This window comes from Drosophila mauritiana, chromosome 3R, assembly GCF_004382145.1.
Source record: "Drosophila mauritiana strain mau12 chromosome 3R, ASM438214v1, whole genome shotgun sequence".
Lineage (NCBI taxonomy): Eukaryota > Metazoa > Arthropoda > Insecta > Diptera > Drosophilidae > Drosophila > Drosophila mauritiana.
This window is the reverse complement of record NC_046670.1, coordinates 19,951,926-19,979,856: the sequence shown is the minus strand read 5'-3', so window position 1 is coordinate 19,979,856 and position 27,931 is coordinate 19,951,926. Positions and strand designations below refer to the sequence as shown.

The window sequence follows — 27,931 nt, the reverse complement described above, 5'->3', positions numbered from 1 at the left end:
TTATTACTAATTTTTACATGATATTTGATTACTTATGTATAAATTCAGTGTTTATGTATGCATTTATTGAAAATATAGAAAGTAATTTACTGTGAAAAAATCTCTATAAAATTAATGTAATATTTATCTGTTACATTTAACTTTCATTTAACGTAATGCTACGTAATGCTCCCATTTTCCACAGGGCACTCGTTGTAGTTTACGCATAATTTCTATACGCAAACACAAGCCTAAAATAACAGTATTAACAAGAACAACAACCACAACGGCAGCACTGCGACTAAAACAAGAGGAAAAACCTATGGTGGAAGGGGTCCAAAGTGATGGGTGCCAGGGGTGAGGTGGCGGGACGTCGGCGCTGACTGCGGCAGCGGCGGTAGCACATGTGCGTGCCAAAGGCGAAGGAAAAGCGGGCAGAGATCGCCCAGAACTGCGTCAACTGCGGCAGCGGCAGAGGCAGGATCCAACGCTCCACGTTCCCGATCCCGTTCCCCTTCCCTCGCCCGTGGAACATCCCGTTCCGGGCGTTTAAATATCGAGCGGCAGCAGCTCTCCGGTTTATTGTCAGCCAGATCGCGGTGGCGTGAACATCGCTAGTGTTGAACTATATAGATACCTAGGAAATCCTCGGACTTACGTGTGTGTTTGAGTGTTTGATTTTCTTGGGATTTCCCGCGTACGGTGGCCGTAGAAAACAAAAAAAAAGAGAACCGAACCTACAAAATATTGGCAATCTTCCCAGACAACTGCCGGAAATGCGAAAGTGAAAGCGGCCGGCACAGAAGAACGGACGACAGCAAATCACCAGAGGCAGAGCCACCAAAATATACTATGTCATCCTCGCTGAAGACCAGCCAAAGTGGCGGCATGTACGTCAAGACGTCGTCGATTTCGGCAATTTCGTCGATTTCTGGCAAGGAGTCGGCCAGTTGCTACGGCGGCTTCATGTCGCCCCCGCTGAGTGCCAATATAACGGCCAATAATGGGGAGCGGGAAATTTTCCGAGTGCCGGGAGCCAAGGTGGAAACGAATGAAAGTTACGCCTGCGGTGATCTGCAGTTTCCGGACTTCTCACACCTCTGCTTCGCCGCCGAGACGACGAACTCCGTGTTCAGCGACTGCCACAACTATGCTGGCCAGGATCAGCAGCAGGATTCGGATCAGGATGACATTGTCTGCGCTGCGGCGGAAAACACGGGCATGCCCTATCAGCAGGGGCAGTACACGCAGCTAAATCGCGAGGACATCTTCCGCTTCGAGCCGGAGGACATAGCGCGTCTGACTGGCGAGTCCGAAGTGCCCGGCATGCTGCAACATCCACAGACGCCATATACCCCGTATACCCCTTACACACCCTACACACCGTGCAGTGCACAGAGCAGTCAGTATGCCGTGCAGCCGGCGAATGACTCCATTAATCTGGATATCGATTATTTTAATTACGACGAGATTAATTGCCAATCGAAAAACCAATCACCGTGCTCATCACCGCACCTCGACGCCTGGCTGAACTTCAATCTCGGCGAGATTTCAGCGGCCGCATCATCGAGTGCCGCATCCCCGAAGTTGGGCAACGTGTTCGAGGAGCAGGTCAAAGAGGAGGCCTCGCCGGCGAAACTACCATCGATGAACTCCACCTTCGGCACCCCCAAATGCATTCCCATGTGCGCCAGCAACTACGAGGATAACGCGAATCTCTACCAGCAGGGATCGGGGTATTCCACGGAGAACTACCACAACAACATGGCCCAGGTCGTCGAGAAGCCCAATCGCGAGCACAAGGCCATCTGGACCATCGATGAACTAGATGAACTGATGTTGGGCGAGCAGCAGCAGTTCCTTCAGCATCATCTGCATCAGCAACAGTTTCAACAGCAGCAGGAGCAACTACAGCAGCCACATGGGCAGGAACAGCAAACACACAGCTGCAAGGACAATCTGGTCAACTATCTATCGGATGAGTTCATCAAGGCCGAGGAGTTCCGGAACCTGGACAGTGACGATGACGAGAACTACAACGAGGAGGAGGTTGACCTGGACAACGACGTGTTTGCCCCGCCGGCGGAAAGTGATCCAAAGCCAGATTCAACCTGCTGCGATCCCGAGGCGGAGCCAGAGAACGAGGCCATCCCACTCATTTGCCGCTGGACGGGATGCGACGAGGAGTTCCCGCACCAACAGGCCTTCGTCGAGCACATCGAGAAGTGCCATGTGGACGTGCGCAAGGGCGAGGACTTCTCCTGCTTCTGGCTGGACTGCCCCAGGCGGTACAAGCCCTTCAATGCCCGCTACAAGCTGCTCATCCACATGCGAGTCCACAGCGGCGAGAAGCCCAACAAATGTCCGGTAAGGATGAAATGATAACTCTATATGCAGCACCAAAACCCATTTGAACCCAATGACTAGCCAGGAGATTTCCTTGTAGAATATTTTTTTTGTTTAGAAGAAAAATGGCAACTCTGTTCGGGAATCCATCGATTGAGATACATGTGTATACTTTCTCTCTGTTTACCAACCTTTTCAATCCCTCATAGAATATCATTTTTCAAACATCAAACAATAGATTTGGATTTTATCCATTTTTTTCCCCCTGGCCGCAGCTGGCGCATTTGTTTATGCGTCCAAACATGACTTTTCCGCCGGAGGATCCCATTTTGTGCGTTTCGCTTTCCTTTTTGTTTGTGTGGCATCGTGGATGGTATGGTGTGGTATCATGCACGTGTTGACATTTGATGCGCCATCGCTGGGATGATGAATTGTGCGGCGCAGGGCAATCACAGAAATTGACAGGGCGAGGCGAGAGCTGCGAGGCGGGATCCGGACGGAATCCGGAGTCCACTTGAAATGGAGTTGCTGGTAATGTTATTAGGTCCAACACTCGCCCACAGCTTCTATCCCTGCCCTTTGCCATGCTCTTTCGTTTTGATTTTTGAGTAATTGATGGATTCTTGCCGGCTTTTTTTTCGATTAAATTGGCTCGGACATCATCAACTTGGCCCACTGATGCTGCTCCAGCTGCCATTTGCCATTACACATGTTTCTGTGTCTGTTTCGGTTTCTCTTACTGTTTCTGTTGCAGAAACGTAATTTGCCCCTTTTCAGGTGGAGTGGTCGAGTGTTGCGAGTGGGCGGGGCTACTACGTGCAACACCTGCGGGCGTCAGCGGCAACAGTAACATCTGCATCTGCTGCGAGGTCACAATTTTATGCGTCCTTCCAGTGCCTCATCCTCTTGCTTTATCCCTTTCGCCATTCCTTGCAAAAATCCCCTGCCCTCCCACCCTTGGTAATTGCAATTTTCGATGACACCTTTGCACCTTTTTGTTTTTCCATTACAGTTTCCCGGCTGCAATAAAGCATTCTCGCGTTTGGAAAATTTGAAAATTCATCAACGCTCGCACACGGGCGAGCGGCCTTATGGCTGCCAGTATAAAGGTTGCCTCAAAGCGTTCAGCAATAGCTCGGATCGGGCGAAACATCAAAGGACCCACTACGATACGGTGAGTATCCCTATATGCTATGCATATGAGTGCGGCTGAATGAGTGGGCGGTGCCAGGATGGGTTGTGTTGGCCTTTTCTCTGGGGTCCCGGCAATTTGCAGTGCGTGTCAAAAGGAAATTGAAGAGCTCGCGGCTGCAAAAGATGCAGCTGGGGCTTCACCCGACGAGCGTGGAGCGGCTTTAAGATTTAATGGACTCCAAGGCGCTTAGCGGCCCAACCAGGAGCCACTCTGCAAAACAAAAAAAGAACGAGAGAAAGAAATGGTCGAAGGAGGAGCCACTGTTGCTGCTGCCAGCATGACATGTGCACATTTCGCATTTCGCTGCCTGAGTGATTTATAGTTTTGCGTGTGTGCTCTATCTGTGAGAGCGAGCGGTGGCCGATGGCCAAAGTAACAGCAGCTGGAATAGGACTACGAATCCGAATAGGAATCGCAATCGGAATACGGAAGGGAGTATGGTGGTGGGGCAGGAACAGGGGCAGGGACTAACAGCAGCCGCGTCAGCGCGTACGACAACCGGAAAAAAGGTCAAAACCAGCTGAAAAGGCCAGCGATTCAGCCAGCAGCAATGGCCAGAACAGCAACAACCGCGGCAGGCAAATCGAATAAACTAAACGAGTTACTTTCGTTGCCTAGCTGAAGGGGCAGGGCAGCCAATCAGGATCACAAAAGGATACAATGTGTGTTGGCCTGGCGCGGCTGCCAATGCTTGCGGCACACTCAGAGAAATGGGTGATTCAAATAGAAATTCTTCACGCTTAAGATAGTTTTCATAGTTATTGCAGTGCATACATTTATGCAGTAGGTATACTTTTTTTTTATAAAACTAAAACAATTTCTAAGCTTTAAGTTCGTTCTCCAAGACAAATACCACTTTCCAAGTTAATAAAGGTCCTTTTTCGAGTGCACTGCCCCTTGCTGTTGTCGCTTTCGGCCAGCGGCTGCTGCCTGGCCAGAATAAACAAAATGCAGCATGCCATTTCAAAACGATTTGACTTGGCAAATACGCTGGCCCATCTGTTAGCTGGTGAACGTTTGTGTGGGTGTGTGAGTGCCATGTGCGGGTGTGCGTGAGTGTGAGTGAGTTAGGTGCGCCTGCAGGGCGAATGGGAGAAATCAATTGCATAGTTTTCGGCATCGGCACTGAGCCGCTGCGGTTTGATGCGAACTCGCATCTGAGGCAAATGCTACAGTACTAACGCAACGCTCTACCGATTCTCGCTCTATTTGGTACAGAAACCGTATGCCTGCCAGCTGCCAGGATGCACCAAGCGCTACACGGATCCCTCCAGCCTCCGCAAACATGTCAAGAACCACGCGCTGCGCAACGCCAACGGACAGCTGCGCCGCAAATCTGCCGGCGGCGCCTCCGTACCGCCCTCCGGTCCAAAGAAGGCGGCCAAAACTCGCCGTCACTCCGAGTCGGCACTGGTGCAAGGGGGCGTGGGTGCGGGCGTGGGCGTGGCCGTGCCAAGTGCTCCGGGGGATCAGCGACAACACCGCAGCAATAGTTGCAGCGAGGCATTGCTGCTGCAGCAGCAGCAGCAGCATCAGCCCGAAAACGACAGGACGACAGACCGCAGCAATTGCGGCACCGGTGTTGCAGCTAATAACAATTCAATGAACTTTAATGAGTTGTCAAATTGCATTGTCATCATCGAGCACAATCAGAGCGGAGGTCCTGCAGGACCTGCAACACTGCCAACCGCAACGGCTGCAACAGCAACAACAACGGCAACAGTAACATATGGCAATGGCAACATGGCGCCCGCACCGGAAACGGAAGTGCTGAGCGTTTGCAGCGGTGGCGGCAGCAGTAACAGTAACAGCAACAATAACCGTTACAATGCGAATATTAATCAATTAAGCGAACTCGAGCAATTGCTGACGACGGCGAAGCCCATAGGTACGCCAGCCACATCTGCTAATGGAATTAGCCTGGCCAACAATAATGGCCGCGCCAATGGCGACAGCAAATGCCACTTGAGCGAGTTTGTGTCGTTCGAGTACGTGACAAAGTATCTGACGGATGTCTACGAGCCGCCATGCAAAAGCCCACAGCCCCCGGCTAATTTCCATTTGCAGCCCGAGTTTGACAACAGCTTCGACATGCTGGACTTCCCGCAGTTCATTTAGGTTAGCTTAGTCCTTAGACCAAATTAAAGATGCCCAACTGGAAAAGTCAGCGATTCAATGCCCAAAGATCTCAGTGCCTGAGCCCTTATAAGAATGCCTACCATTAAGTAAGTCTACATGCCTGTATATATACTAAAGTTAAGTAGTGGATTAAGCCTCGCCAAAAGAAACGTTCCTGAATTTGAAAACACAATCCAGTGATTAGTCGCGTCTTCCCAAACTCTTCCCAATCGTATATATTTAACTAGAATAGTCTCGGCTAAGTACTACTTGTAATTGGATTGTTAAAGTTTGTCAACAAACTTATTGGCCACAATAAATAATTTAATTTGCATACTTTTTTTCTTACCAACTGCATTTGAATATTTAATTTTATTTAAATATTCATTTTAATTACTTGGCAAAACATGCTAATGTATGGATCACAAAAAAGTCAATGATAGATTGTGGGCAATGTTAATGAATTGGATTAAAGCAAATTAAAGCGGTGCTTCATAAAAGTGTAAGTTTAACGAGTGTTTTTTTATTGGAGATCGGTGTTTCAAAATAAGATTAACTTGATGGCTTTTTATACTCGTTACTCGTAGAGTAAGAGGGTATACTATATTCGTTGAAAAGTAAGTAGTCTATTTACACTAGCTATGTAAGAGGTATCTGATAGTCGTGGAACTCGACTATAGCATTCTCCCTTGTTTTTTGGCTGAAATTTGGATTAGGCGGTGAGTACTTAGCAGTAATTTTAGAATGTAATTCAATTTGGAATACCTTCAGGATGCCCTACGCCCATGCCCATTAACCCTTTGAGTAACGATAAAAAACAGTTTTAAAATCCAGCCGGTATACATAATTCCTGTTAACGCTCCGTGATTACGCCTATCCATTCGATTCCGATTATATATCTCACACCTGGCCATTTCTGCGGAAAATCGGACACAGAGACATGCACAACATGCTGGGATTTCCGTTTCATGTTTGCCCGTCTGACTTTACTTAATTGCTGTGCATTCAAAAAATAATTTACAACGCCAGTGCGGCGCATGTGTGTGTGTGTGCACATAGTTAATTTATTATTCGCCTTTAACACATTCTCAGTTTTTCATTTATTTGTTTACATATATCGAATTAATTTGCATTGCATCCATATACAATTCATAAAAATCGGCTTAAGTCTTAAATTAATTTGGGTTCAGCTCGCGCACGGATTGCAGTTCATTCGGGGTCACTGGAACGTTAAGTTTAGCGCATGGAGAAATGGGTTAAATCAGTGGCGCATTTGCCTAATTTGATTTAAATTATACCCTGCATCGTGTAATATTCTGTGTCTCATTAAAAATGATCGAGTTAAACCTTAAGCCTTGACTTGATGCTAGTGGCCAGTGGCAATGTTGCACTGTCGATGCAATTTTAGTGACTTAATAAGGCTCGAATGGCCTCTTTCGTTAACTGGTTGCAAATGGCCATGGTTGTGGTGCACAGCGGGCTGTTAATGTGTAAACAACTGCCGACATATCAATGAGCAAACGGGGGGCGGATGCGGCCAGGGGGGGCGTGGCTGGCTGCCTAGCGGGCGGAGCAGTCAGGCAAAAATAAAGTGGCCAGAAGCATGGCCCCGTTAAATGAGCAGTTAACATTGCCCGTTATGAACTTTAATATTAATAACCATTTATGCTTATGACAGACAATGAAAGCCGTGCGCAAATTTACTTGCTGCAGCCGCAAGCCCCACTCCCTCCCTCCATCACCCCGCCAAAAACCCCTCAACGCTTGGCCATCCCCATGGCTCGTTTCTGTTTTCGCTGTCCAACTACGGCCCTAAAATGCTTAGGGCTGGTGTTTCTGGTGGGTTTTTCTGGTGGTTCAGTGGGTGGTTTAGCGCATGGTGTGGTGGTTGGCTGGCGGGTGGTGCACTATGCATTTAAAAATGCTGCAAGTGTGTTCCAGTTAATATGCAGACCGACACGGGTCTTCATTACAGCCCGCAAACACAGACAAGGACATAAACACATACAGACACACCGGACACACACACACACATGCACAGAGAACTGCAGGGACAGCGTCAACAAAATAAACAAAAATGTAAAGCAATTAAAAGCAGCCCAGCAGAACACAACGGAATATCCCACATAAAACATGAGCAAAGGCATGATTTTGACTTTTTTGCTTGCTTACTTTCTATTACTCCTTCCCCGACTCCCAAAGTGTTCACATACACACATACATACACACTCTGTGGCGAAGGATATGCCGCATTTTTAAAGGGATTATACAAAAATTGAGTTAAGTACGTATACTTGATTTCACAAAAAGATGCTAGAAGTGATCTATCTGACTTGCTAACTATGTGGCCAAAGAGATTGAGCTCATAAAGCTAACGAAACTTATCATAATTTAAGTACCTGGCTTATAGCTTTAAAAATGACTAATATGTTTAATTTTCTAGTTAGGTTTTCAAGTCCCAATAATGCATAATTCATACTTATCCCCAGTGCCAATACACCCCGCTAATACCCTCGATGCCTGGTCATCGAAATGACTGCTGGACTGCCCGCTGAGGGCTACAAGTGGTCATTGGCTGGCTCCTGGCGCTCTGTTCGAGTGCGGATTTTAGTTGGATCCGAAATGAATTTTTTGCTTTTGAGGTTAAAGGGCGGAATCTGTGCAGCTAGGCTAGGCGTCGGCGAACACGAGCGGATGGCAGCTAAATATTTACAGGCTCAACGAGAACACATCCGCAAACAAAAAGCGCAGACACGCAGACACAGGAGTTTTGTGAAAATGGCCATCCCATGTACGCATACATATGCATATGTATGTTGCACATAACCACATGGTGGCGGAGTAATTGTTATGCCAAAGTCCCGCTCACAATTTATTTTTGTTAATCAGCAAACGCCCATTTCAGGCGGCCACGCCCACCACCCACCCCGCCCAACGCGCAGCACGCGTGGCAAGTGGCAACAATTCGACAATTATGTGGCATTTCCACTGCTGCCCCTTGCTGTTCGTTTTTATTTTAATTAAAAAGTCCCCCGCCAGGATGCAAAAAGCGAACAGGTTCGCGGGTTCCCACACCTGCAGGCCAAGCCAAAATCCAAAAAAAAGTACAAGCCACCCATTCCATGTGTTAGAATTTTTGATATTTATGGGCAGTGGCCACCGGTCGGTGCAAAGTTACACCCCGATAAGCATCTGCACCACCCGGCGGCACCATAGGGCACCAAGGGGAGCCGGGAGGCGCCCCAAAAACCACCGCCCACTGCAGCTGTTGTGGCTGAGATTTTGCAGATTTTCGGTGCGTTGCGACGCTTTGGTTCGCAATTATGCAAATCGAAAGATCGCCACACAGCGATATCCTAAAATTCCATGCATTTACAATTTTCTAATCAATGGAATTATAATTTTAATTTCCAAGGCTGCCCGCCGCGGGCGATGTATCTTCTTTTTTTTTTTGTTTTTCGGTTATTATTATTTGCCACGCAAATTGTTTCATTTGCTGCCTTTGCAGGGACTGCGTTTTTCGATTTAAGTGAGCCGAACCGGATGTTTTAATTAATTCAATCGCAGTGTGAAATGTGTCACTCACATGCCGCCCATTGAGTCGCTTTGTTGCCTATTTACAGGCGCCGTGAATGCGAATGCAATTCATATTCATATTCATTTTAATTTAATCAGGCTCTTGCGACGTCGCTCAACCGTAATTAAGTTTCTTCTGTCGGGGCCACAAGCTTCGCCAGCGTGTGAAAAATAAAAAATATGCCACTATAATGGGGGGAAAAATTGAATAAATCAAATAGATATGCGAACCATACTTTACAGAGCCCCCGAAACGGCGACTAATGCAATAAAAGATGGCCGCAGCACGTTTTTTAATATTTAATTAAATAAATAATTCCCATTTGCCGTTTGTCAGTTGCCGTTTCAAATATTCGAACGCACGAATTTAAATATGGAAATACTTTGCACGCAGCCGCTTGCATTTCCCATATACCATTTCCCATTTTGCATTTCGCTGCATTTCCGGTGGGCGACTCGTCAAACTTTTCTGCCCGAGATGCACACACACACACATGCAGCATGGCGGGGCATGGGGGGCTGTTTTGGCCAAAAAAGTTTTCCCTCGGAGTAATTAGAAGACTTAGTCCTCCTGCCAGGCGGTCTTTGGCTGACTGCTTAAAATGCTCTTTTGGCGTTAAATTTATGACAACCGCACATGTTGTTTGCCAGCTAGAAACAATAACAATAACAGTCCGCCCAGAGGCGTGCAACAACAAAGGCCAAAGGGGGAGGGGCTGGAAAAGGTGGCCAAAGGGGGCAGAGGGGCAGATCGCTGAGGGGAGCGGTGCAGAATGCTCGTTAGAAAGTTTCTAAGGTTGCGGCCGCACACGAAACAGCTGCGCCGCCAAAAGGGAAGAAGGATTCTCCAAATTGTTGCACGCTTTCCTTCGCTTTGGGGCGGTCACATTGTTGCTAAGCTATACACACACTTTCTACCGACGGTCTCTGTTGCCGGCTGATAAGCTACACTGAGCGAAAATGAGCACATCTCATTGCAAGGTGATAGTTCTGAGTCTTACTTACCCAAATATGGTAACATCCTCCGCGCTTTAAATCATGATTACTTATTTAAAACTAAATATAATACAATAACTTTATTTGAGCTTAAGTTATTTTAAGTTTTTTTTCAAGTGCACTTTGGATACCCATACTCATACGCCGTGTGGTGCACTGACGTGACCTCCACTTGTGCGGCAAGTGCTCGAGTGGGCGTGGCAGCGCAAATTTGCGCTCCAAAGTGAATTTATTGTTTTTACCATTACCACTTAGCCGGGCCCGAAACTTGCCCAAAGAGCCGTTTATTTTGATGCAAAACCAGAACTTAAACAGCCAAGGATGCAAATTGAAAGGCGATGGAGGAGCGATGCTTTAAGAGCTGCAACCCCGTGTTTACCCAAGGTAAATTGCACTCGATAATGAGTGCTTCACATTAATTAAATAACCAATAGATCGGTCTGGGTTTCCCATTGCAAATTATGCCGGGAGGTTGGGAAAATGGGGATGGGAAATGGGTAGTGGGGGAAAATTGGAAGCACAAGCGCACTTGTCGCGGTTTTCGCAGCGATTTCTTTTACCCGCGACAGCGAAATTAATTGCATTGCTGCGCTGCGAGATTCACGTGGAGGAGCAATTGTTACGGTTGCCATTAGCGGTGCCATCATCATCGACCCTCGAAATCGCTGTAATTTCCAATAGATAATGAAATGCAATTAGAAAATGTGTGGGGGGCTGAGCCTGTGGGCCACAAGACTGGCGGCAGAATGCAACAATAACAGCAATTTAAACAGGTTTTCCCCGGGCGGACGCGCATCAGAGTGCATAATGGCGCATAGAAGTTTGTAATTAAAGTTTGCCGACTCTGCCAGGTGGCGACACCACGGGATACGGCCGCTTATTCCGGCCATTCCGACTAATCCGCACCCACAATGCTGCACCGCCATCAGAAGTGGCAGCAACAGCAGGAGCAGCAGCAAATCAATTTCTGCATCGCACTCGCTACTGGACGCGGATCTGGACAACCGTCTATGGACTGTGGGCTATGGACTCCGGCTTGGACTTGGTCGGCACCCTGGCTTTTGTCCGGCACATCAACAAAGCAGAAAATAAAATTCAATTAACGCGCTTAAATTAAACTGCCACTTCCTGTTTTGATGACATTTTCATGGCAGCCTTGCTCCGGCGAAGAAGCAGCGGGAGGCCATTCTGCAGCGATAGGAAGAATGCGGTTTGGAGCAACTGAAGCCTGTTGCTGGCGGCGTTCGCTCCTCCATTGGTGCGGTTGGTCCGGCATCAATATTAAATGGTAAACGGCCGGCATAATGGCTGTCCAACTGCGGCTGTCATTATGGGGCCATCGGGAACCACCAAGGAACCAGGGACAGGACAGGACAGGTTCCATGCCTGCTCCCAATGACAAATAAAGCTCATTACGCGCTTGTCCGGCATCCTTCACTTTGCTACTGATTGACCTGCATCTGCGCGTGGCGTCGCCATCAGCATTCATAAGTTGCACTGCACTGCGAGAAATGCATATATATTTAATGCCCAAGAGTATGCAGTGGGAAAACGCAACTCCAGCTTTTAGAATGAACAAGTACTCAAATAATGTTGCATATTCCTAGACCCCATTGATCATTTGCAAGATATCCAAGTCCAATTGACTTCAAATATTTTAATTCCTTTCAAGACTGGCAACTATCAGGCGAAGCCCCCTCGATGCAGTCCGCCCGGACTTCATTATCGAGCTGGCCAACTCGGACGCCAAATGACACAAAGTCATTGGAGCGTTCAGGAGTGATTCAATTAGAACTCAACTTGGCCAAGTTGAACTCTTCGCTGCAGTTAGCTGGACCAACTTCTTTGCATCTTCAGCCTGGGCCTTTGTCCCGGCCTGACACCCATACAATTCCTTTGGCCGGGTTCGTTTCTTTGCGCGATAAGCAACTTTGGCCAAGCAACTGGCATTTAATTTAATTAGAAAGGAAAACAGCGAGAGGGGCGGGGGGAACTGGGGACGCGCCTGATAAGAGGATGCTGTTGATTGAGATGCCCGAGCTCAAAGCAGACGGAAAGCGGATTTGTAGCAGCAGTTCTGGTGTAGGTCCTTTGCAGGATCCTGTGGATCCTGCAGCTCGCAGGGACAGCGGTACAGCAGCGAGGCCGGCTTAGTTTGGACAACCTGCTGGGGCAAATCTTGGCTCGGAGTGACAGGAGGTATGCGAACGGGTTGCAATCCGGAAGATTCATTGATGCCCGGGCCAACGGAGGATGGTAGCGGAGGGCCATGCAAGGATGTGGCGGAGTTGTGGCTGCTGTCCGTTCCGGATTCCTCGTCAACGCCCTCGGCATTCGGCTTAGCTCCTTCCTGCTGTAAATCATTCGACGAGAGTGAAGGATGCGCCGCACTCGCGTCAAGCGCGGCATGCATTGTTGTCCTTTCGGGGGGCGTGGCTGTCACTGGCGATGTCCTGGCCGGGATTTCACTGGAGTCGCCAGCGACATCCGTGGTACTAGTCCGCAGCAGCGTAGCGGCATTCGAGGGACTGAGGTTATCCGTCGAGTAGGCGCAGCCCTCGAGCAACTTGGTTAGGAACTTGTTCGTTGGCAGCACTGGCCTGCGCTTTCGCCAGGTGTCCTGTCCGGTTATCCTGTCCTGTCGGCCCACAACAGGCCGTGTTATCCCGGCAAAGAGCTTCTGCCGCAGCTTGTTCTCCGAGCGGCACATCTCGAAGGCGTTGGCAATGGTCAGGAAAATCTGCTCCGCCAATAGCGCCCGGCGGGGAGTGTAGAAGTCCCGGCAGACAGGACATCGCTCCGAGCGGATGCGACAGTCCACGCAGAGCAGGTGTCCGTTTTGGCACTGCATCGCCGGCGGTGAGATGGTCACCCCGCAGACAGGACACTCGACGAGGCGCAGGATGCTCTCCAGGACGAGGGACAGGCGGCGCAAACTGGTAGGCATGGGGGCGCAGCAGATGCTCTATGGATTTTTGAGAAAAATATTGGGTTAGCGGGATTTTGATGGCGAACGGATAACTGAGTGTGTTTGATGCTTGAAAGAAGGATTTTAAAACGCAATAAAAATACTAACATTAGTATCACAGTCCTTATCACACTCACTGTTCCAACAGAGAATTGTGACGCAGTCCTTTTGACTCTTGACCATTTTGGCGATTTCAGACACTCTCAAGCCCAAAACATCGTTGCCATTTACCTGGAAATTAAATATTATAGAATTTTAGAGAAAATGTCTGGCAATGTTGTTTATTTATTTTGGGAAATATTTGCCAAGCCGAAAGCAAGTACCAAGTATCTAAATATTTGGATTTCCACGAGCTAGCAAAGAAAACAAATGAATAGCACAAAATATGGCCATCACATTTCCAAATTCGAAAGCACTGCTTGCGGCTGTATCGCACGAGTTAACATACCCCCTCTCTCGGTCTACCCAGTACTGCCACTGAGAGCCGAGCGAAAGTTCAACGAAGATCGCCAACACGAACTCTGACGAAGATATTTGGGAGATACACATACATATTTGTAATAAAGAATTCATAATTATTCTCATTTCACACCTCAAACTACTCAGTCGTTTTTTTGGAAGCTTTCCTCCCTCGGCCACGGGATTGTAACTCACGCACTGCTTGCGGATGTTAACCCTAGCTAGCACTGTTAGCTCAATTGGCTGTTATCTGTTATCTGATAACTGATATTTGCTTTGCATATTTACTTCGTGCTAATTAATCTTTGTCATCAACTAGTCGTTTTACTACGTTCGAGTTGTGCCATTAGTTTTAGGGCGGCCTGTGCATTCGCCAGCTGTTTCTAGTGCCCCATTCCAGCTCTAATAAAGTTGCTGAATAAAGTCGATGGAGCAATTAAGTTTTACTGCATTGCTATTTTAAGTAAACAATATCCACAAAGAACAACAAATGCGGCTACAATAGCGACTGCAAAGTCCAGACTTGGTTATACATACATATGTACGGTCCAACTTCCACAGCTTAAGCTATTCGTAATTTAAATGACCATAGCGATTTGAATTTGTTTCTAGAAGTGCAAATCATCATATTGGAATGCTTTCCTGAATAGTACTTTTTATCTGAAGTCACGATTCATACAAATTTTAGAAGTTATTGACTTGAAAACTCGCAAGTATACATAATTAGCTTTACAGCTAAACTACATTATCTTTAGAACTGTTAGCTGACAAAAAGAACTTTTTTCTGAATATAAATATATTAAAATTTAAATGGGTTCCAAAATCTCTGTTTTCTTCTATCCTGAGTTACATGCACATACTTTCAATAAGAGGGGCATTCTCAATAAGCTCTTAATAGGCTCTCAAAGTAAATTCCCCGTCGATCTATTGCATTCTTAGTTTTGTAACTGGAGTTCTGGCGCAGATTGAGTTACCAATGCAGTTGGTCTGCGCTGTGCCTAATCCGCCAGTCCAATGCTGGCTGGGCGATGGAAGAACTGACAACGGTGGCACCAACCTGTGGCACTAACTTCTACTCACCTCCAGAACGCAATCGCCGGGTTTTAGGCCGCAGAGAGCGGCAGGTGTGCCGGCTGCCACTTCGCAAACCTGTCGGTGTAATGGGTATATGGTAATTAGGAGGGGTCGGGATCTCCAAACGATGGCCACTTTTATTACCCAGGGATAGGGATCCCATTTGCTGCAGGTCAGCTGGAATCCGTAGTTCTCCATCGCAGGTGCGGCTCTGGGAATCCTCAGTAGACGCACGGAGGAGCCATCGCCATCGCCATGCTGTCCATCTTCACTGGTCGGGGCCTGAAATCCTCCCGCTGATTTCCTCATCTTCGGGCTAGAAAACTCGCACAGGTGCTCGGATCGTTGTGGGCCACAAAATAAAAAGCGGCTAGCGAGAGACGTGTTCAACGTGCGCTCTCAGTTGGCAAACTGTTTTTCGTGTGTCTGTTGTTGATTTTTTTCGAGCCAGCTGGCTGGCTGGCTGAAAAGTTGCCGAGCGGCGAGCAGTGAACATGGAGCGCTTTGGGCCGACGCAATCGGCTACGACAAACATTTTGGCCAAGCTCCCCAGCATCACACATTTAACCCCTTCCACAACTTAATGACTTTGGGCCATCTGACGCGGTGTTGTAAGTGCTTCAAGATCCGAGATTCGGAATTGGAGATCGGAGATCTGAAATCTGAGTTCCGAGATCCAAAGCTGACACCCAGCTGAGATCATGGAAATTAGACTTGTGGAGCTAAGTAAATATTTGAACTTTCGGCTGGCAGCGGTTTTTGGGTGCGCTATAAAGTTGCATGTCTACGTATTGTGACACCTTCAAATATACCAAATAAAAAAACAAATTCTTTAGCTATTAAGTCATTTGATAAGCTGGTAAGTTAGTTGGTTCAAATGTGCAGGCTGCTACAATTGTGCGGAAGTGAAATCGAGAACATGGCCAAATACAATAGTTTTCATAGAAACTTACTATGTATTTCTCTTCGCTTTTCGTGGAAACCTTTTGCTATTTCTCTTAAATTGAAAACAATAAAGCTGCGCTTATCACAAGAGATTAAAACTATTAAGTTAAATATAGCAAAACAGCCCAAACAAATATTAATAGCCAAAATAAACTGAACAAGACCTGCAAATTAAGTGTTAAATTGTATATTTATACAGTTTGGTTACGGCCAGCACAAATCGTAATCAGATAAAATCGCTATTAGCAGTAATGCACACGAAACTTAATCAGTTTAATTCCCATTTGTTGACTTTAAAAGTTTTCCGACTTTGTAATTAAATTTGAAAATAAACAGCACTATTTTTCGGCTTAATTGCGTGTTGGCAGTGCCAAATGGCCAGTGCATTTGCGATTGAGTGGCCAGCAAGTAAACCAAAATATTATTATTTGAAATGCCAAAAGAAATTAAAACAACAACGACGAGTGTGTTGGCAACGCACGAGGGTGTCAAACGTCGATAAACATAAACAATGGGGCCCTAAATAAATAATCGGGCCTAAAACCGGCTCGTCGATTAACCCTAACAATGATAACTGATGGAAATTGGCAGCTGACAAATGGATTTGGTTTGGCATGGCCAAACCATCGCCATCCATTTGACTTTCGCTTTTTTGTTGTTTTGTTATCGCCGGTTTAACTGCCATTGGGGCGGTAATTTGAGTTTGGCCGCTGCTCTGGTCGTCTGAAACATTGGCCAAATAGCATTGAAATTGGTAATTTCATTAAAATTTGCGCCCAACAAAACTGACCCTGGGCGGCATTGTGGTGTGTGTGTGATTCGTTTTTGGCTTTTCAATTTGCCAGTTCAATTAGATTTGGCCAAATTTATGTGGCACACAGAAGCGTTCGGCAGCCAAAAGCCGTCAGCAGTGTCAAAATTAGAGAATACTTACCCAGGCAATAACATCAAAATTCATGTTTCTCTGAAAGGTAATTGACTTTTATTAATCGGCCGGCAATTAGGCCGGGCCCAAAGGCAAATGGCCAAATTCAAGTGCAATTCCGCCTCTTCACACTATTGACTCTGGACTTGTTTGTGGCCAGTAGATGCGGTTTCCAAAAAACAAAAAAAAAAAACGAAATAAAACATTGAAAAGCTCGCTGAAGCTAAGTGCAAAGCTCTGCCCACAGGTGGCGCTCGCTTTAAGCCAAGTTAGTAGGTCTGCTGGTCAGCTGTGAAGAAGTCGAGCCTCAGTTTCTTCGTAACTCGCATTCGGTTAAGTGCGCATGCGCCGCAAGTTCCGCTGGAAAACGCGAAGTGCGAAGCGCCGGCGCCGAAATAAAGTGATTACGATACGATCACAAAGATATTGAAAATCATCTAGCGTGGCCGAGAGTTGTGAAAATTGATTAACCAGCTGGCTAACAGAAACGGTGTGTAATTGCTAACAAAGCATGGAAGGGCTAATGGCCCAAATGACCTTACGCCGCTCACCACCGCACCGACTTCCAAGCCAAGTTAGTAAGCGGTTGGCTTAGGTCAAGGTCCGGCTAAGAGCCCAGATGCCCAACGCTGAAAACGAGAATAAAAACGCGGAAGTGTAACGCACAATTATAAACGCATTTGCTGGTTACTCGCATAATTAAGAGCGGCAAACAAGTTTGCTTCCATTTCCTACCTCCAAAGCAAACAAACGGGTCTAAATTGAATTAGAAACAGCGCATAAATCATACGCAATGCTTGCGCAAACACTGTGCGAAAAAGGGGGGGTTCAAAAAGAAGATATTTCAAATCGAAATTTACACGGCAATCCCACAGTTCGCTAATTGTAGAGCTGCTGCAGCGCCAATGGCGCATGCGCAACGTTTTTTAGCCCGCTTTGGGGTTTCTGGGTCTCTGTCTCTCTGATTTTTTACTTGTGTTTATTTCGGTTTTATTTTTTTTTTCGCTTGCGGTTTCTTTCGTGTAATTGTGACGCAATTTTCGTGCGAGTTTGTTTTAGTCTCGCCTCGCCAGTTTTGCCACTGACTCAATACACTGAAAACGAAAGCGGCCACCAAGACGTGTGACTCAAGTCGACTTGCAACTGGTGTGCTATGTGCACTGCACCGCCTTCGGCCGATTCAGTTGCAATTCACACGCGTTTAAGCCAAGTTCGCTTCCTACTAAGCTACAGATACATAGTGTTAACTTTACGGTATAAGCACGGCTGTGGGCAATTCAATTTTCGACCTTAATTGGAGCGTTACCAGTGGCAGTCATCCTGCATTTTGGGGTTTGCGTAATTGTTTGCCAGCCAAGCGATGCGCTTCATTGGCTGGCAGCAAAAACAATGGCTTAGTTGGAGATTCTTTTCTATCTTTTTTGTGGGTGCAGCTTTAACTAATTGGTGCGGTTTTGGCAAATAATTAAATCGAAGTCTTGATTGCCCTTACAAGGGATAGCAGCACATTGTTGGCTGATGGCCAGCTTATTGTTCAATGATTACCTTAGCTATTGCTGTGCCCACTTCAATAAGCCGACGTCATAGCGATTTCATGGCCAATGTCAGTAGAAGTGAAGTGAAGTGATTTGAACAAGTTTGCCATACTCGCACTCGAACTCACATCTGTATCCGCGTGCGTAGACAGCCGAGGAGGAAGCTATAAATTCTCAGTCTACTCAAAGTTCTCGAGTGCAAGAAACATAATCAATTTCGCAGTGAGAATCTTTTCAAACAGACAGCCAAGCGAATCTGATGACTTCGATATCGATTTGTGACTAAGCTAAAGAATTCCAGTTGGTAGAACAGCTAATACCATACATATACAGTATATGTGTTTATATATGAGTTCCGGCTTGGCTTTGTTGCTTAATTGATTTTCCTTGGTGCTAAAAAGTTTTGAAAGGAAGAAACCCTTTCTATTCTGTTTTTTTTTTTACATTGGCTGGGCTCCGCAAAACTTTTGATTTATGTGCGCAAATTTTACGCCTGGCAAACGTGGCGTATGCGTAATTACGACCACTTGGCACCGAAACTTTCTGGCTAATTAATTGGGCATCGCCTCGTAGCTGCCGAAAGGTGAAGGAATCGCCCGTCGAAAGGTGCAAATGAGTCAAGTGCTGGAACTGGAAATCAGAGGACTCCGGTCTCCGGCCTCCGGTTGCCCCAATCACACACACTCGGGGGCATAATAAATGCGAGTGTGTACGTGATGGGCATGTCAACTAGTGTTGGGGCATCTTGGCCCACTGACAAGCGAAGTAAAACAGTTTGGCAACATTTTTCAAAGCTATCCTCGCCCAGTTGCTGTTTATATATGTGTGTTAGCCCAGGTAATTAGATGAGCGCAGCGAGGGGGTGAGTGTGTGCGTCTCCGGTGTTGAAAATTGGCCAAATTTATGTGCGACCTTGTGGCTTGAGTGTTTGTTTTGATTTGAACCCTCTTTCTGTTACAGCCAATATGCTTCAGTTGTGCACCATCTACGCCTGCGCGAACGGCACTTTGGGCCTGAATTTGAGCCGTGCCCCCTGGGATCCGTATCCTTGGGTCAGCGGGGTGCAGGCCAAGTCGAGTGCGGAAAGGGGCGGAGTTCGCTTGGGCGACACCCTGCTGGAGCTGAATGGAGCGGATGTCCTGGGGCTGCGTATCAGTGAGCTGGCCAATCGGTTGCAGGATCACTGGCAGAGCGGCGCCGAGGTCGTGACCCTGATGATGTGGCGCCAGCAGGCCAGCATAGACCCCAATGAGGATCCTGCCGAGGCATCACATGCTGTGGTAAGTAGTCGCCACTTGTGCTCCATATTGTTGGCCTAATTGGGCCGAGATGTGCGGAGGAGGAGTGTGCTGCTTATATGGGCCTTTGTCTTGCATCAGTGCGCCGCTGAGCGTTACGTAATTCTGATTGACTTAATGACTGCTACTGCTACTGCTAATTAGTAATTAGTATCTGCAGCTTGGTCCGCATGCTTTGTGGGCCTGCTGCAGTTTGGCGGGCGAAGTAATAGAGCCCCAGTCCAAGGTTACTGTGCACAGAAAAAAAAACGGCAGATTAGTTGGCAACTAATAATTCTGGCATAACCACACGTAATTGTAATTGACTGGTCATCAAATGATATTTACCCAAGCCTAATTGCGTAAAGAGCAGCTTTGTTGCACTGCTTATGCGTTAAGATGAGCCTTTACGTAAGCTAAATCTAATTATTAAGTTTGCTTTCCTGTATTTTAAAGTGAAGTGCGGCATTTATTGTTTTAAAATCAATTCAAATATTGCATTGTATGTACATCACTTGCATTCACATAATGATTGTCAATAACAATATCAAGCCTTAAAGTCACACCGCAGGACCTTCGATTTATCAAAAGTTTCTCAATTAAAAAGTCAACAAATGACCTGGTCTTTTATTCGCAGCTCGAATGTATAGGTAAACTGAAAACTCGAGGGTATCCTTGAGGTGTTCAGCCGTGCAGATATCCTGGCGGCATCGGTGTAGTTGTAAATTGTTTATCTGCCAACCGAGAAGCTGTTTACTTTATTAAATGCAATTGAATCGAAATAACGCAATTTCGTTCTTGACACATTATGTGTACTTTATTACAATTCAATTGACCTAAATGTCCTTGCCGAGGACAGTCCAAATTTAAGGCCAGCCAGGACATTCGCACACACACACACGTGTAGCTACACAGGTGGTTGGCATGGAAAGTCCATTTCAATCAATGCCGAAGGCATTGAATCACAGAATGTGTGCCAGATTGACCCGTTAAACAGATTAAACTTGCAACCGCACTAGGCCATAGGACATTATGGGTCCTTCGAATGCAGGCGCCGTCCTCACGATTTTGATAATCGAATGCAAAACTGAATGGAAATCGGCTTAAATCAAAAGCCTTTCATTCGCACCGGACCGTGAATTATTAACGCCCCCATGTGGGCCACCCCAAAAATGTATATATAATTAAGTGCAGGCGTCGGATCAATTTGATTGAATTTCCCGAAGTGTCGCTTAACCTTGAAGTGGCATCCTTAATTTGACCAGTGCTTCTCTTTATATTTGCAGCAGCACGGCATTAATCAACAATCGCTGCAAAAGTTTGCAACATGCCTGCAACATATTTCCCAATTACTGGAGTGTCCTGTGTGCCTTGAGGTAAGTACAATATGGTCGCAGCGGGATGCGGGATGCGGGATTGGATGGGCTGTTTCAAAAGGGGGCGGCGGATCGGACAGATGTTGGCATGGCCGGGCCATAAGGTCATTCCGCTGCCTGCATGTGCATTGCATATCGATGAGGCTGGTTGGCTTTAGTTTTAGTTCTGGTTCTAGTTCCAGTTCGTCATTATCCAACTCAGCTGGGCTCAAACTCTCGGCCCAACTCGCCCGAAACTTAGTTGGCCAGTTGCCCTCTTGTTTGCCTTTGTGAGCCGCTGCTGTCAATACCACTTTGAGAAAAGGATCTATTATATAATTATTCCATCTGGGTCATATTTTCAATGCATCTATATAAGCTTTAATTATATACCATAGGGTGTAAGTCAGATAGGCTCTTGGTACTTTTACTACATTTCAAAGCATTTTTAGACCTATTCTATTGTAACCTATTCATATATTAGTACATATATTAGTATATGCTGTTTTCCAGCATGTAACTTAGATTTTTTGTCTGTGCAATGCTAGTTCCATTGGCAATCCCAGTGCCATCCTCTTCCGGGGCTGCGTTGATTTGGCTGCGCAAGTTTGTTGCTAATCACTTGACTGTATATAAAGTTTGCAACGACGGGCTGCCGGTGATTGCGTGCCCCATGCCCCGTGCCCCCGTTTGCCAGTTGCCCACGTCCATGGAGTCCATGGATGCTGGGATACTGGGATGCTCCTCCCTGCCCCGCAGGTGTGCCAGCTTTGTTGACTCAATTACTCAAACGACGCACATGGCCAGATCCATGTTGCCAGTTAATAGCCGTCGGTTATGTTGCCTGGCCAAGTTTTTTATACGGCCAACTGCTTGGCTGTTTTATTTTGGCCCATATTCGAGTAGGTTTTTTGATAAATGTTTGCCCTGCCATGTGATTTGATTAGTTTTGCACAATATATACACATCTATATACACGGCCCAAGTGATTGATTATGTCGTTTAAAAATCAAATATTGACGATTAGTGTGTGTCGAGTGAGCGGTTGTGTGTGCGAGGGGTGTGTGTGGGTGTGTGGCAGCGGAAGTCAGTGTGAATAATCGTGTCAATCGCCTGCGGGCCAGCTTCTGATTCTGATTCAGATTTTGATGCTTCGGAGCGCAGAGCTCGTTTTGCATTTAAATTAAAGCTGCTGCCGAGGGCCGGACTTTAAATTTATATTTATGCATTATATGTATGTATGCCCAGCTTGTCAGCAAAAACATAAATTTAATTAATTAGACAAGATAAAGAGTGAGCAGACCGGTGAGAGCAGAGCACCAGCTACCCCCACTTCTGCCCATTTAAAATGCAGAGTTATTTTCAAATGAAATTCTCGCCTGCAGCAGCACATCTCGTTGGAGTGGAGTGGAGTGGCGTTGAGTGTCAGTGTGTAACCATAAATTAAGCATGTGCTGGGCGGGTCAGGACGGGCAAGGACATCCCGGAGCAGATATCCTGGACACGGCCACGCTGCAACGCCTTCGTCGGAGCTTCGAAGCCTCGCAGTTGGCCACAGAGCAGCTTGAACTCCACTTGCAGCTGCACTGAATAATTTGTTTATTAACCCGAAATCAGTTTATCCTGCTCCGTCCTGCGGCTGAGTTTCTAGAGCGAAAGAGAGGCACTAAGAGTCCTTCGGATTTGGCCATTATTACTCTGGCACGGAGCCGGCATTATATTGTATTATGTCCTTTGCCATGCCCGTGTATGTGTATGTGTGTGTGTGTGTGTGAGCGTAGGCGGCGTATGCAAACACGCACACAAGTCCATTAAGTTATTAAGGGATTTTGTTTTGCTGGATTTTCAATAGTTGTGCATCCTCGATTCCCTCGAATGCTAATCGCCTGCATTAGCCTGCATCCAGTTGGATAAGGTACTTCCCATGTCCTTCCTGTGCTCTCCTTTCCTTGAAGTTTCTCCTTGTTTGACATTTAATCGGGCATGAAATTGTTTTTGTTTCATTTAAATATGCATAAATTTGCAGGCCATTTAATTTTCACAAATTTTGCAAACAAACAGCTCGACTCTGGCTCTCCTGATGGCATTATGATTAATTCATTTTCGATCAGCCCTGCGGCGTTTTAGTTAATTTAGCCAACATAAACTGGCCAACTCGGAGTAGAATCAATACTGGTGGTGATATCAAACTGATGGTCTTACAATATGCCTAAAAGCATGCTACGCCAATTTCGATTACTCGACGACAGATGCCGAAAAGTGGGCCAAAACTAAACCCACTCGGTTCTGGTTATTTCCGCCGCCACTTTCGGTTCCAGTTGCAGGTTCCAGTGCCACTCCCATTTCCACTCCCACTTCCACTTCCGCTTCCCCCATTTTGTTTTCGCTCAGCTGCATTTAATTGATTTCTATCACTAATTGGAGTCTTTGTTTATGCATGCTGGGGTATTAAAATTAAAAGCATTTGCTCATGCCATTTAAGCCAATTAAAAACAATAAAAGACGAATGGCATTAAAAATATCTGCCACACGTGCATGTTCCTTAAATCCCTATTATTCTGTTTGTCAGACATGTTCGAAAACGGGCAAAGTTTCTAGGCCTTAAAGTTTAAATACACTCAAGAAACATTATCAATTATGCTTTACTACATCTTAAAAAGTTATTATTAACGTTAATGTGCAACCAATTTACTTTGCAGTGCACTTTGTTCCTTATCTTTTGGTTTTTATCTGGTCAGATTGCAATCGAATCGTTTTACATTTGTAATACTTCGATTGCAGTTTTGGCAAATCGAAGCAAAAAGTACGAAAGCCGTAGCACAGAAATTGTTTCTTTATTCAGCTCGTTGCAAAATTTATGTTCGCCTGCATATTTACATCAGTTTTTGACCGAATACACGCACAGACAGCCAGAGACAAAAAGCTTTGGCCAAATATGTAACATCGATATACATATGTATGTATGTGTGCATATAGCCCTTTAGTCCTTTTAGTCTATTTTTCGTGTTCGTATTTTTGGCATTTTTATTTTGTTTTTCATATTTCCGCATTTGTGTTTTTGCGAGGGACCGACCGACTTGAAATGCGCAAAAGTATTTGGGTGCGCATCAAACACAGTTGTATTATTTTAAATCCGCTTGCAATATTTTCAATTTGATTTTCAATTTAAATGGAAAGCTTGCTGCGCAGCATAATACATATTTCATGTCGATTCGAGGAGAGCAATCCTAGCTGCACTGCATCTGGACTTGAGGATGCCAAGCGGACCCGGTGGCAAACAAGAAGCAAATGTGGGCAATAATCAAATTTAGTTGCCGTTTGTACATTACGAACGACAGACTAGAATTGCTTTTTGTTTAAATGCAATTTGAGGAAAATAATAATGCAGCAATCAGGCAGCTGAGCTCAATATCGGCTCATGGGTACTCCGAGTTCGATGTTCCTGATATTTATAATTAATTGAAATACTTCCCCCTCTGAATAATTACACACACACTGCTCTCATTTTTCATTTCTCCTTTTTCCTTGTGGCGGAACCTGTTAACCTGGCCGGAACGGAAATCAGGTCATCAAACCACCTGGCTGGCAGTGCTGCAATGGACACGTGCTCTGCAATAATTGCCGCAGTCGCTCCGTAAAGTGTCCTGTGTGCCGAGTTCCTTTGGGGCCGAGGGGCCGCTGTCTGCTGTCGGACAAACTGTTCACCCTGCTGGCGGAGAGCTTCCCCTGCGATGGCGGTAAGTGCTGGTTGGCCTTTAAGGACACACATTCGCGACTTTTATCTATTTAAGCCGCGAGGAGCGATAGCCCAATTGGTCCTGTCATTAGGCAACAGATGTTGGGTTCTGAGGGTTTCTAGGGGCTTCCTTGAATGGCAAGACATAATGGGAAAAGTGGTGGGGATAGCATGCAAAGTCTGCTGATTTTATATAATATTAATTCATAACGAAGGTGAAATTAATACGAATTATGTAACTTTAAAGCACGGCCTTAACTACTTTGATTATTTAGATCCAATTTGTTGTAATTACTTTCCATTCGATTGAACTTTTGTCCGAAAAGGTATTCAATTTCATGTAATGCAAAACCCTGTGGAAATAACCTTTGTGCCCCGAGTGCTCTAATACATCCTGTGGCAATGGCAACATCCTGGCTGAGAACTGGGAATGCTCATTTGTGTGGGCCAAAACTTTTCGACAGCGGCAAGTGTCAATGTTTCACTTAAATCTCGACCGAGATGCGGCGCAAATGAAAGAAAAATGTGACGAGAAAGCGGAGCCGAGTCAAGAGTGCTTGAAATTGAGCGCAATGGCTCATCTTCGCTTGTTGTTCTTTTTATGGCATAATTATGTAACATAAATTGCTAAAGTTTTTCGCGCTTAGCTGCGTTGCCATCTTGCCGGGAGATTGTTGTTGGCGCTGCTTTTCTTGCTTTGCCACTGGGCGGCTTCGTTTAAAGTTTAGCCGCCCTTGTTGCCATTTTCAATCTGTGTCGGCCAAGTTAACTCGGAGTGAAGTTTACAGCGGAGGTAACAAGCAGCAACAGAATTTTCCGCCGTTGTCTGCATTTGTTTTTCCCTGCTGGTCTTCATTTTTTTGCCACTTTTCCCCACTTCAGGGTCCTTCGCTTTGTTTTTCCCAGATTATGCCGTGCTTAGTGCGTTTTTATTGCTTCTACATTAAGTGTGCATTCTTTATGATTCGCCCGGATTCACCCATAGTTCAGCCATAGTTCACCCATTTTTATACAGATGCAGGTACGTGGAGATTTACTTACTTTCTGCTCTATTTTCATTTGCCACTCGAAGAAGTTCAAGGGAGTTTGTGTCAAGAGATTTGGGGGCAAAACACAAACGAGCGCAAATGGACAACTTGCGTGGATCTCCCTCCAGTTGTCCTAGTTGTATTTATTATATTTACATTTCGTACTTTTTGTAATGGTCCTCCGTTTCGGTGCCTCTTTTCAGGGAAAGCCAACAAGGTGGCTGCCGCCCAGGGCCATGGGAAGCTGAGCAGCGTCAACAAGTGCACAAATGAATATCATAATCAACCGAAAATGGCGCTGGCCAAGACGAGTTCCGGCAAGTCCAAGTGCGCCAAGCAAATCTCCATTCAACTCGAGGCAGTTTTGGTGGACCAAAGTCCTCGGGAAATCAGAAGGAAGAGTCAGCACGGGCAGGAGCAGGAGCAGGCGGCGGAGGAGGCTGTCCTGCCACATTGCACGCTGATAAAAGTGCAGCATCAGGAGGCCGCTGTCGAGCACTTTTCGGAGGAAGGTCACAACAATATGCTCGTTAAACCAAAGTTAAAGTTGAGTAAGAAAAGTTGGCGGATTACTGGGCCAGATCAAGACGGATTGCGCTGCGATGAAGTTGCCACCATAAATAATGGCGTCCAGGTGCAGGAGCAACAGCAGCAGCAGCAGGAGCGGCAGCAGCTGGGGCAGGAGCAACTGGGGCATGAGAAGTCAGCCAGCGGCGAGAGCGAGTATCAAAATTATCATTGCCCAACTGGGAAATCATGCAGCAGCCACAGTTACCAACTTGGAGAGCCAGTGGCCAACAAATTGTCAACAGTCGCGATGCAGGCGGTTGCGGCGGTTGAGGACTCGGGAGGTGCATCCTTATCAGCGGGGAGCCATAAACAGGCGCCGGCAGCCGGAGTAAATCAGGTGCTGCCACTGGAGGCGGGGTCAATAGGTCGGCGGGAGTGGCAGTTGCTGCGACATTTGAGCGGCGACCACCGGCTGGCAGTGTTGCAAATCTACGGCACGTTCGGCGAGCGCCTGCACGTCCGCCCCCAGCTGCCCCTGGAGGGCGTGGCCTGCCTGCGGCTGAGCGAGGAGTCCTCCACTTTTGGCCACGTCAGTGTGCACACATTTTTCTTGGCTGTCATTGCGATCGGCGGCGGCGATGAGCACGCCGTCTTCCTGTGGCACCTGGACCACCTGCCACATGGACCCACTTTCGAGACTGTCATCGAGACACCAGGCCACCGATTCCTGGGACCGGCTCACTCGCTCCGGCGCAGCTGGCCAGAGATTAGGGCATCCGGCCAGTTCCTTACCCTCCGCAATCTGGCTGCCAAGTGCGAGGTGACCATCAGAAGCAGGTAGATCCCACACAAGACTGGTCCCAAAACATAGGTACTAAAGCTAATTAGTAGTTAGTTAATGTGTTTAAGAGCTTTAAGGCAAGTTTAAGAACTGATGGCTGCGCAAGCGGCGATAGAGCAAACCAAAATGCAATGAACATAAAATAAGAATAAAATGTGAAATGTATGCTTTGTAAATTATATTTGCATTTTTTCCATCGGCCGCGTATTTATACGAAAAATGCAAAACGCAATTTGGAAATGTGTTTAATTTGCAATATTTTTAATTAATAAAAACATTTAGAAATGTGCTGGTCTAGCAGTTTGAAAGTCCTCGCCGTTGAGTGTCCAAGTTGGGCTCCACAACCTGCAGATGCTCTATAAAAGTAGCGGGCTCAAATAATGGTTTGTATGGATACTTTTATGAAAAAATAAATAAATCTTTCTGCGCCATATACAACTTTTTTGGAATATCATGACCCATTTCAAGAGTATCTCCATTAGGGTTTGCATCCTTGTGGCGGAATAATAACTCCGATGTTTGTGCAAAAGAAATCGCAAAAATTGAAAACTGAAAACTCAAAACAGAAAACTGAATACTGAATACTGATAACTGAAAACTGGTAACTAGCGCCTGTCTGTTTGCTGCCTCCTGATAATTGACTTGCATGCAAATTAATGTTTTTTGCGCGTGGGCGTAAATTGCTGCCCTGTCTGACAAACAGTAAACACGGTCAATGCAGCGGCGAGTCATTTTCATCAACGCGCCGCTGCACTATACATAAATCTCTGCCCCATCGATGTTTACCATATTTAAGGAAAAAATTCCAATTTGATGCAACAAAAATCACGGCACTGTAACAACATGTGTGCGCGTGGCAAATAGAGCGAGCAAGTTGTATTATCCTTTTTCCAGCGACCCGCACCACACAATGTCCTGCTTGTTTTTGATGAGCCATCATCGTCATCATCATCATCATCGTCATCTTATAGAGTGAGAGTGCAACTGCAACTCCACACAGCGCAAAAAAAAGTGTGTGTGCATAGTTAAAATAAATTAAATATTTTCGCAAACGACACTTTTTTTGCG

The 27,931-nt window shown here is 46.2% G+C and overlaps 3 protein-coding genes across 3 annotated transcripts; 2 read left to right on the top strand and 1 right to left on the bottom strand.

The window, feature by feature from the left end:
* The first annotated feature begins 573 nt into the window (after positions 1 to 573).
* On the top strand, positions 574 to 5,969 carry LOC117145245 (asparagine-rich zinc finger protein AZF1). Its single transcript, XM_033310827.1, has 3 exons — positions 574 to 2,346; positions 3,338 to 3,499; positions 4,739 to 5,969. The coding sequence occupies exons 1-3, from the start codon at positions 832 to 834 to the stop codon at positions 5,636 to 5,638; spliced, it is 2,577 nt and encodes an 858-aa protein (XP_033166718.1). The 5' UTR covers positions 574 to 831; the 3' UTR covers positions 5,639 to 5,969.
* Positions 5,970 to 12,132: 6,163 nt separating this feature from the next.
* LOC117145652 lies at positions 12,133 to 15,109 on the bottom strand. The gene is made up of 4 exons (XM_033311382.1): positions 14,856 to 15,109; positions 14,718 to 14,786; positions 13,287 to 13,409; positions 12,133 to 13,175 (listed from the first exon to the last, which is right to left on the bottom strand). Exons 1-4 carry the CDS (start codon positions 15,018 to 15,020, stop codon positions 12,252 to 12,254), a joined length of 1,281 nt encoding a protein of 426 aa, XP_033167273.1. The 5' UTR covers positions 15,021 to 15,109; the 3' UTR covers positions 12,133 to 12,251.
* A 1,822-nt stretch (positions 15,110 to 16,931) lies between these two features.
* LOC117145659 lies at positions 16,932 to 27,052 on the top strand. Its single transcript, XM_033311391.1, has 5 exons — positions 16,932 to 17,071; positions 19,077 to 19,396; positions 20,680 to 20,769; positions 24,314 to 24,485; positions 25,716 to 27,052. Exons 2-5 carry the CDS (start codon positions 19,082 to 19,084, stop codon positions 26,861 to 26,863), a joined length of 1,725 nt encoding a protein of 574 aa, XP_033167282.1. The 5' UTR covers positions 16,932 to 17,071; positions 19,077 to 19,081; the 3' UTR covers positions 26,864 to 27,052.
* Positions 27,053 to 27,931: the final 879 nt, after the last annotated feature.

Coding starts and splice junctions, on each gene's coding strand:
- LOC117145245 (XM_033310827.1), top strand. CDS start 832: ATGTCATCCTCGCTGAAGACCAGCCAAAGTGGCGGCATGTACGTCAAG. Junction 2,347..3,337: donor AGAAGCCCAACAAATGTCCG/GTAAGGATGAAA, acceptor TTTCCATTACAG/TTTCCCGGCTGCAATAAAGC. Junction 3,500..4,738: donor AAAGGACCCACTACGATACG/GTGAGTATCCCT, acceptor TATTTGGTACAG/AAACCGTATGCCTGCCAGCT.
- LOC117145652 (XM_033311382.1), bottom strand. CDS start 15,020: ATGAGGAAATCAGCGGGAGGATTTCAGGCCCCGACCAGTGAAGATGGA. Junction 13,410..14,717: donor CCGGCGATTGCGTTCTGGAG/GTGAGTAGAAGT, acceptor TTTAATTTCCAG/GTAAATGGCAACGATGTTTT. Junction 13,176..13,286: donor ATAAGGACTGTGATACTAAT/GTTAGTATTTTT, acceptor AAAAATCCATAG/AGCATCTGCTGCGCCCCCAT.
- LOC117145659 (XM_033311391.1), top strand. CDS start 19,082: ATGCTTCAGTTGTGCACCATCTACGCCTGCGCGAACGGCACTTTGGGC. Junction 19,397..20,679: donor CCGAGGCATCACATGCTGTG/GTAAGTAGTCGC, acceptor TTATATTTGCAG/CAGCACGGCATTAATCAACA. Junction 24,486..25,715: donor GAGCTTCCCCTGCGATGGCG/GTAAGTGCTGGT, acceptor GCCTCTTTTCAG/GGAAAGCCAACAAGGTGGCT.